Genomic DNA, 10267 nt, shown 5'->3' with positions numbered 1-10267 from the left:
CTGCCCTCTCCACTGCCCCTTCTACATGCTTCCACCCCCTTTCTGTCTCTCATTAGAAAACAAACAGGGTTTGAAGGTATAATAAAATGCAGTAGGATAAAAAAACCAAAATCTAACACACCACAATAGGACAAAACAAAAAACATAAGAGTCCTTAAGAAAGCACAAGAAACAGATATCAATGCAGAGAGACCCACTTGTTCGTACACTTAGAAATGCCATAAAAGCAAAACTGGAAGTCTATATATCTCTATCTATCCCCAAGGACCTAGAGGGTTAAAAAGAGAAGTATATGTATATATGTATTTCTCTTCATATATAATATATATCTTTATATATAGTAAAAGTAAAAAATAAGATAAAATTTAAAATGTATATTACAAAATTAAATTAAATTAAAATTTAAAAAAGATAAAGAAAAAATAAAGCCCTGACATGACATTATGAGACAATGAACATCCAAAGATACCATTGAGTTCATTTTCTATTGGCCATCTACTGCTGGGCATGGAGCTACCCTTAAGAGTAGTTTGTTTCCCCAGTGAGACTCCCTTGGAGGAAACCGAGTTTTCATTTGCAAGTGGTTATCAATTGGAGATAACTTCTATATTAGGGATGGGGGCATGTGACCATTGTTGTGTGACTTTTTGATTTCATTCTAAAAATAAAGATTGCTTTGAGTCAGAGTGCAGAGCTAGCCACTAGCTGACCAAAATTAACCATAGAGGTTTGGAGGACTGTAGACAGATAGGAAACAGGATATACTAAGGTAGGTCTGAGAGAGGATCTTGGCCCTTTTGGAGGAAGGAATGGAAGAGGTGACTGGTGGCTTCTTTGCAGCTTCTCTGATCATTCAGGTTCTTACCTCAATATCTAACTCTCAATTTTTTTTTATTGATAAAGAATAATTAAACACTTCAGACCATGCCTCCTTTTAGCTCTAGGACCTTATCTGGTACAGTCCTATATAGGCCCTGGGCATGATGCCTCTGTTTCTGTGAATCCATACATGTATCAGTTAAGAGGACCTTTTTCCTACTGCAGGGTTCCCTGACGCCTGACAGGAGGGATATAATGGAGACATCCTATAAGGGCTGAGTGTTTCAAGGTCTCTCTCACTTTCTGCACAATGTCTGGCTGTATTTGTTCTTACTTTCTTCAGGAGGAAGCTTCTCTGATGATGGCTGAGCAAGGCACTGATAGATATATGAGTATAGTAGAATGCCATTAGGAACCATTCTATTACTACATTCTTTTAGTAGAACAGTAGTAATTGGCTTTACCCTAGGTCCTGGGGCTCTCTAGGATCAGGTTCTTGCTCACCTATGAAGTACTAGAAAAACGTTTTAACAACGATTTGACAATGAGAAGAAAGTGGGGTGAGGAAAACAGTTAAATTTCAATACATGATATTTGAAGATCCTATACAGAATGTAATTGTTTGCTTCATTCAATTATGTGAAAGAGTCCAGTGAGTGATGGGCTGGTAGACACTTGACACAATGATAACAGGCAGCTTTTATTGCAGGTAATGAACTACAGTCACTGGTCTGCACAAGGAAAGGAGGAAAACGATTATTATTAAATGAAACAAGTCTTCAATCTGGAGGCTATGTTCTTTTTTCTGTCTTTTACTAGTGAGCAGACCTTTATTTTTGCCATAGACTTTGCCTTGCAGCCATATTTGTTTTATTGGATGATATCAGTAGATTTTTTTAAAAACTATTTTTCTATTTGGTCTGTGTGTTTCTGTGTATGAGTGTGTTAGTTCTCAATCTTAGATAAAGAATCTACAGTCATCAGTGAGCAGTTCACAATCCTTCCTTTCCTTGCCTGTGTTCTCTACACAGTTGGTTACCTTCCTTGAACCCAACAACAATGTTTCCAGGGGCTATTCAAATTCCAGCCTTTTACGTTATTACCACTTAGCCTGGAGCCCTAGAGCTCATGTGTATTCTTGCCTCAGCCCTTGACAAATCAGGCAAATGTCTGGGCCGTTCCTGGAATACAATTCAGTCCATCCTGTGTGCTTTACCACCTGACACTCCTGATACTGAATAAACAGTTCAGTGGCCTGTTGGCTTTGTCATTGTTTGCTTGCCTGGGAAGGAAAGATTTTTAATAGCTTCTACTGACGCAAAACTGAGCTGTTCCTGACTTCATACACCACCAGACAAAGCTCATGGATAGATACATCGCCCTCCAGAGTTGTTGCAGTATAGATATGGCAAGCAGCTGGAGTCGAAGATGAAGGACAGATTAGAGGAACTGAAGAACCACACTATTCATGGAAGAGTCCCTTCAGAATTGGATGACACCTTGATGTTTGACAACCATGCTTTTGAGAAGAGTGAAACAAACCCCATAGAAAAATTTTTACAGGAAGTGGCGGAGCTGTCCCTGGCACTGGCTGAGTTAGAAGGGCTATCTCGGTTAATAGACAAGAAGCAGCAAGGTGTCCTGTGTTGTACCACAGAGGAGAGTGTGTTCAAGGAGAAGAGTGAGTTGAACATCATAAAAGCCTCCTTTGCCAGCCAAGCCCAGCTCATTCAGCCTCAGCTAAGCACCATCCAGCATGAGTTGGCCACAGACTGTAAGTACTGGCGGGCTGAGCACCGCATTCGTCAGAGCCAGCTCTCTGTTCTCCTTGGTCACTACCGTGACATCATCAGCCACCACTATGCTCGTGAGACTCAGAATATGATCAGGCTGAAGGAAAAGATGGTGAGACAGGCAGAACTAGCTGGGGTGAAGCTCCAGGAAGAGGATCTGGAGAAGCTGGTGGCTAACTCTGTGCCTCTTCAAATTGTGGGTTGTGATCTAGATGTTTTGAAAGCTAAGCGGGGCCTGGCTCTGGCTGAAGTACGTCACCAGCAGCTGCTGGACCTTGAGTACGAGATCAGTGAATTGCATACCATCTTTTTTCCAAGTAGACATGTTCATCTCCGGACAGCAAGAGTTGCTGGATAGCATTGAGTACAACATTTTGCACACCCAGGACTATGTGGAACAATCAAATGAGACAGTGAAGAAAGCCCTTAAATATAAGCGCCAATCACGCTTTTTGATGGCCGTATCGGCTGTGGCAGGTCTTTGTGCCTGTTGTACATGCTTGTCCTGTATCACTGGCCCTGTGCATTGAGCAGGAAATATGACTTCTGGTATAGTGAGCAAATGCTGAAGAACAAAGACATTGTTTTGGTGCATAACCTTAGGGTTAGCATTGCAAATAAATGAGTGCCAGCGTCTGAGCTGGCAAATCTAATGCGACTTGTCTAGTTCCTCAAAGGCAGCAGGCAGTAAATAGGCTATTGTGCTGTGCTTTTCCTTATTGTTGTGCAATGTGTTACAAAAAAAAATCTGTTCAAGTCTGGCTGCTTCTGCAGACACTGTTGCTCAGGAATTAGTGTTTAATTCATTTTCTTTTTGCAGCCGCTTGCTTTATGTTCCAGGATGACACACTTTTCTTGTTTTCTACTATTAGAATCTCATTAGTGTTTTATGAAAATATATACACTCCTTTTTTAAGGGAATGGCTAACAAAAAGAAGGGGGTAGATCACACTGCCTTACTTTCTATTGCTGTGATTAAAACACCATAGGCAAGGTAACTTATACTAGAAAGAATTTAATGTGGAGGTAACAGCTTAGGAGGGCTACGGTCATGACCATCATGGTGGGAAGCATGGCATCAGGCAGACAGGCAGGCATGGCACTGGAGCAGTAGTTGAGAGCTTAGGTCTTGAGGCACTACCATGAGGCAGAGAGAGTTAACTGGGAATGGTTGGGCTTTTGAAACCTCAAAGCCCACCCTTAGTGACATGCCTCCTTTAACATGGCCACACCTCCTAATCTTTTCCAAGCAGTTTCAATAACTGGGAACCAAGTCTTTAAATATATGAGCCTATGGGGGTCATTTTCATTTAACCTACCACACACACTGAGAATTCAATATATCGAGGCAGGCATACCAGATGGTGAATCGGGATGCAAATGATTCCAGGAAGAGAAAGATTACAAAAGTTGGTTAAAGGAGTATAAAAACTTGAGTTGAGAGACTGGACGATGGTGGCCAGGATACTGAGGAAAATTACAGAAAGTAGAGTCCAAGATTATTTGAATGTTCAGTGTACAGTCAGGGACACAGGGATGCCAAAAGCAAGAATGAAGCTTGATTTGGAGGCTACCTACTCTCCTTAGCTCTACTGCCATCATGCTGTTTTATTCTGGGGAGAAAATGTCCCAGTTTGTCCTTCCTGGAGGTTGTCCGACAGTAGTAAGTAAAAACACATGCTAATCGTATGTATGGAGGAAGAGAGGGAGTTCTGGGCCACAGGGATTTCGTGATGTAGACAGAAATGGGCCCTTATTAGGAGATCAGGCACATGAGGTTTTCCCAAAGGGAAATTCATGCCCCATAATCAGAGAAAGGTTGAAGGATACTTAGTTTCAGTTACTCACATCCATGAACAAGCTACCAACAAACTCAACAGTCCTTTCTGCTTTCGTTATATATTGAAAAGAATTAATTAATTTCCTTTTCTAAGGAACCATTTCTCTACAATAGTTTCTAAAGAGAAAACAGACTTGGGTATTTGTATCTTCCTGATTCAGGAGCAGCAGCACCTGTAACCAGAACCTCCTTCTCCCTGAACTCCTGCATGATTTTTTTTTTAAATGTTAACAATCAGGAGAGTGTTGTCATCAGTGTTTTCATTAATTCAGTTAGTGTCACTCATGTCCCACAAAGAAATTCATCTCAAAGGAGAAGGTTCTGATCAAATTAGAATAGTTTATGCATCTTTCTTAAACACTGAAAATTAAATGATGTATGAATTCAATGTGTGTGAGTCATTTCAAAGTATTATAAATACCTGTTCAGTTGGAACCTCCGGCTCACCCCTGCGTGATCTGGGAAACCTCATTCCCGTTTTTCTCTTCAAATCCCAGCAGCTCAGGGTCTCTGAACAAAGGGGAGGTACCAAAAAGCCTCATTCCACATTCTTAGCAGCTATACAACTTCTTCCCTTGAAGTTGCCAGCTGCCCGAGTCCCTGCCTAAAGTGCTCAGCTTTTGACCATACTTAAGCATGAACCCAGCTTTTAGTGGAGACATCATCACCCCTTGCCTACAGGCTACATAAACTTCCTGCTTTAGTTAGGGTGGGTGGCTTCTCAGGCCTTAATCTCTAGGAGTGGAAAACTTGCCTGGGCATTACTTTGCTCAAATAAACCTGTTGTTATACATTTTCAATTTGGTTTGATCTGACTTACTGTGTTGGCAGAGAAACCTAATGTCAAGGGCACAGAACCTATTACTACCTTAGGAAAGCCATTGTACAATTTTGCATTATTTTCTGAACTGCCATTTGTGCACTTGCTGATAGGTGCCTGCCATTCAATTTTTACAAATTGGAACTGACTAATTAGATACTTTTCTCCTAAATAATGAAGGTGAGCTTTCAAAAAATCACTGCAGTCTTGTTACTATTGTTCTAGACTAACTCGACCATCAGAATTATCAGGAAACTGATGTTTATATGTGCTCACATTATTTACACTAGAATGAATATATTTAAAACTCATTTTAGTATGCTTTCTTGCATTATGTGTGTGCATTTAGCCACAAAACATGATAGAATTAATGAGATGTTAGTTAGAATGCTAAGTGACATTTTTCTTGTGGAGCTCGGGCTGATGAGGATTTCCACTTATTTCCTTCTGAATTCTTGTATGTTTTTATATTTCTTGCTGTTATTTCAGTGAGGATTGTTGTTGTTGAGTATCTTGCCACTGACCTTGAGAATCAGAAGTGGTGGAAGAGATTTCTCTGTTGCTAGGAACCATGCTTTTCTATTATTTCTGAAAGGACAGTTATAGACCATTACAGTTGTTGCTACAATTTTAATTTCAGGAAAAAAAAAGTATGGCCAGCTTGTGAGTGTTTGTATGTGCGTGAAGGGCGTGGTGAAAGAAGGCCTTGGGAGATAAGGGTACAGGAGTAACTGCACGCTTAAATTAACAAAGTACAGGAATATTTTTATTTATGTACTATACTGTAAAGGAAAATATCACAATTTTGTGATTTGTTGCCTAGCAATTTATGATGTTTAATTATCATTAAAAAACAGTCACAGTTATTTCTTTTGAAGACAAAAAAATATTATCCCCATTTTATAGCTAAGTTAGCCAAAGTCAAACGAAGAATGTGAGATGTACTAGGTATTATTCATTTAAAATTTTTTTGGTTGTTTGTTTTTAAGACAGGAATTCTCTGTGAAATGTCCTAGATATTATTACTTTTAATATTTTTTGGTTGTTTGTTTTTGAGACAGGGCTTCTTTGCATATTAATGGCTGCCTTGGAACTCACTCTGTAGACCAGGTTGGTGTTGAACTCAGAGATCTGCCTGCCTCTGTCTTCAGAGTGCTAGGATTAAAGGAATGAGCCACCACCACTAGGCCACAAAATGCCATTTTCACAAGTGAGTTTCTCAATAGGCATTAATATCTCTGATCAAAGTAATTAGTGACGACAAATATGAGTGTGTGGTACCTTAATTATCAGCAAAGAGGAAGGTCAGTTTGCACTTGAAGCTTGAAAGCTGTGTCTCATCAGGCTTTGCCCATGCTGCTGAAAACTGTGAGCTTGGTTATGTCTTTGCCAAACCAGTTAGCATTAAACTATTCATATTTGATTCATAAGTCCTGAGAAAGAAATGAAGCAAAATAAGTAGTCACATCTTATGGGAATTACTAAGGAAGAACTACATGTCGGTATTTGTGAGCACCATGATGGGAATAAAAGTAATTTTGGAAGATCTTTTATAATTGTGAGGGCTTGAGGAGAAGAGGAATGAGACAGTTAACCCATGGAATAAACACTACAGTAGAAGTAATGGGCTAGATTCTTTCTCTCTGTCATTTCCCTTTCTTTATCTGTGGAATGAGGCATTAGTGGAGATGATTACCAAATTCATTCCTATCATATCTAACATTTTTCTCTGTTATTGCCCCAGCAAGAGCATCCTCAAACAATTTAAAAGGACTTCTTATGTATGCAAACCTTTTACATTTGTACTTCATAACCAGGCTCTGAGGATGGGCTTTGGGTTATACCAACCACTGAAATCCTTTACATCCTTTTGAAATTTGAAAATACTTGGCATCTCAAAAAATATTTCACATGTTATTATCTGAATTCAGAAATAGATTAGTGACTAAGAAGCTCTTTTGTTTCCTGCAATCCCATTTGCCCATTCTTGGTATAATTTTCTGAGCTCTTGAGTCCTTTTCAGAAAGTCCTCGCTTAGGCTTATTTGCACTGAAATATTTTACCTGTTGCCGTCCAGCAGTCCAGAGACTCTTGCATTAAAGTCTTTGTTCCAATTTGAGTTGCTTTTTTTGTACAGTTTGAGAAACATGGATATAGTTTCTTCCTTCCTTCCTTCTTCCTTCCTTCCTTCCTTCCTTCCTTCCTTCCTTCCTTCCTTCCTTCCTTCCTTGCTTTCAGATCTAATTCTAGTCTTTGTTGAAAAAAGCTGTCTTTTCTCCAATTTGTGCTTTTCACATCTTGTAAAAAAAATGGGTGGCTGTGGCAGGTGCTGTAGAGCTTATTTGTAACATCAGAATTTGGAGAATGAAGGTTAGAGGATCAGAAGGTTAACACCAACTTGTTCTATGTGGTACTCTGTTTTCAAAATGCCCCCAAATTAGGGTGTCTGTAGATGTTAGGTTTGTTTCTGGATTGCTTGTTGTATTGCTCTGGTCTATGTGTCTACCACTCTGCTTCTGGCTCTAAAATATAACTGAGATCATGCATTGTAATACTGCCAACATTTCTTTCTACTTAGAATCACTTTGGATGTTCAGGATCATTTTTGCTTCAATATCGATTTTAGGATTTTTTTCCTAATTCTTTGATGAATGTATTTGGAATATTAATATTGTATTGAGTCTTTTGATTGCTTTGAACACAGTCATCACAATATTACTTCTATGAACATGAGAGGAATTTCTATCTTCTAGTATCTTCACTGTCTTTGTTGTTTTTGTTTTTGTTTGTTTTGTTTTTTGAGACAGAGTTTCTCTTTGTAGCTCTGGTTGTCCTGGAACTCCCTCTGTAGGCCAGGCTGGCCTCGAACTCACAGAGATCTGCCTGCCACCGCCTCCTGTGTGCTGGGATTAAAGGCGTGCCCCTGTGGCACCGCTGCCGCCCCGCCGCCGCCGCCGCCGCCACTGCCTCCGACACCACCACCACCAGACTTCACTTTCTTTTTTGAATGTTAAAGTTTTTATTGTAGAAATCTTTCGTCTTTTTAATTAGGTGTATTCTCAGGCACTTTGGGGTTTATTATGTGGTGCTGGCCACAGAACTCAGGACTCTGTACATGCTAGGCAAATGCTCTACCACTAAGCTGCATTTCTAAGCAGTAGCTACTGTGAATAGAGTTGTTTTCATTCTTAGAAAATTCATTATCACTATTTTTTGCACATTGAGTTTGTTTCTTTTCTTTTCTTTTTTGTTTTATAATTAATTTAATTTTACATATCAGCCACAGATTCCCCTCTTCTACCTCCTCCCACCTCCCATCCTTCCCCCGCAATCTTCCCCTCATTCCCACCCATCCAAGGCAGCTCCGCCTGGCAGATTCAGTTGAGGCAGGTTCAGTCCCCTCCTCCCTACACCTAGGCTGAGCAAAAGGTCTCAGGTCCTAGGTGTAGGTCCTAGGTTCCAGAAAGCCTACTCCTGCACTAAGGACAGGTCCCAGTTCCACTGCCTGGGACCTCCTAAATAGTTCAGGCTAATCAACTGTCTCACTTATCCAGAGGGCCTGATCCAGTTCCATGGAGGCTCCTCAGGTATTGGTTCATAATTCATGTGTTTCCACTAGTTTGTCTATTTGTCCCTGTGCTTTTTCCAATCATGGTCTCAATATCTCTTGCTCATATAATCCCTCCACTCTCTCTGCTGGTTGGTCTCCTGGAGCTCCACCTGGGGCTTGGCCCTGGATCTCTGCATCTGCTTCCATCAGTCACTGGATGAGAGTTCTATCATGACAGTTAGGGTATTCGGCCATCTGATCACCAGAGTTGGTCAGCTCGGGGTTTCTTTCAACCATTGCCAGTAGTCTACAGTGGAGGTATCTTTGTGGATTTCTGGGGACCTCTCTAGCACTCTGTTTCTTCCTATTCCCAAAGAGTCTTCATTTATCATGGTATCTCTTTCCTTGTTCTCCCACTGTGGTCCTGATCCAGCTGGGACCTCCCACTCCCCTAAGCTCTCTTTTCACATTGAGTTTTGTTCCCTATTTTACTTCATTCTGACTGACTGGGACCTGAGCTGACTGAGGTGTCAAGGAAGGAAGAAAGGACAGATACATAGATACAGATACAGAAAAGTTGGGGATAGATAGGCTGTGGTCACTCTGCTGGAGCATCACTAAGTGTGTGGCATCCAGGAACCTCAGCATGCTTACTATGTGCAGTACAGGGAACAGTGTTGCTGGAGGGCTTCTCTCCAGGTTCCACCAAGCCCCGCAGTCCCACAATCCAAGTATAAAACAATCACTCAGGCGCTTATATTACTTATAAACTGTATGGCCATGGCAGGCTTCTTGCTAACTATTCTTATATCTTAAATTAACCCATTTCTATAAATCTATACCTTGCCATGTTGCTTGTGGGTTACCGGCGTCTTTACATGCTGCTTGTTCTGGCAGTGGCTGCAGTGTCTCTCCCTCCTTCTTTTTGTTTCCCCAATTCTCTTTTCTCCTTGTCCCGCCTATACTTCCTGTCTGGTCACTGGCCATCAGTGTTTTATTTATATAGAGCAATCTCCACAGCAGAACAGAGTTAACTAGTTTTGCTGAGAGGTCTTCGTAGGCAAGCAGTTTCATGTTGCAGTCATTTAGGAGGAAGAAGCTGCCACTGCTAGTTTTGGCACACATTGGTCAATCCTCTGTAACTCATCTGCTCTTTATACATTCACTCAAGGCTTCCTTCACTCCCATACTATTACTCACTGAAGTTTCCTACCAGATCTGAGAGTTTTCTAGTGGAATATTTAAGAGTCATTTTTTAAAAACTGTAAATCATATTATCTGCAAATAGGGATTTTTTATTTTTTATTTTCTATTTGTATCCCCTTTTAATTCTTTATTGTACCTTATTGCTCTAAGATTTTGAGAACTACATTAATTGAATAAGAGTGGAAAGGGTGGGCACCCTTGTCTTATTCCTGATTTTAGAGGAGTCACTCTCATTTTCT

General features: G+C 40.5%; 1 protein-coding gene across 1 annotated transcript; it reads left to right on the top strand.

Annotated features, from left to right (window-relative positions):
• Positions 1-2247: 2247 nt before the first annotated feature.
• On the top strand, positions 2248-2970 carry LOC114682171 (syntaxin-1A-like). The gene has a single exon (XM_028855987.1). The coding sequence runs from the start codon at positions 2248-2250 to the stop codon at positions 2968-2970; it is 723 nt and encodes a 240-aa protein (XP_028711820.1).
• The last annotated feature ends 7297 nt before the right edge of the window (positions 2971-10267 follow it).

The sequence above is a fragment of the Peromyscus leucopus genome, chromosome X (assembly GCF_004664715.2).
Source record: "Peromyscus leucopus breed LL Stock chromosome X, UCI_PerLeu_2.1, whole genome shotgun sequence".
In the NCBI taxonomy this organism is placed as follows: Eukaryota; Metazoa; Chordata; class Mammalia; order Rodentia; family Cricetidae; genus Peromyscus; species Peromyscus leucopus.
This window is presented reverse-complemented; position numbering and strand designations above follow the sequence as displayed.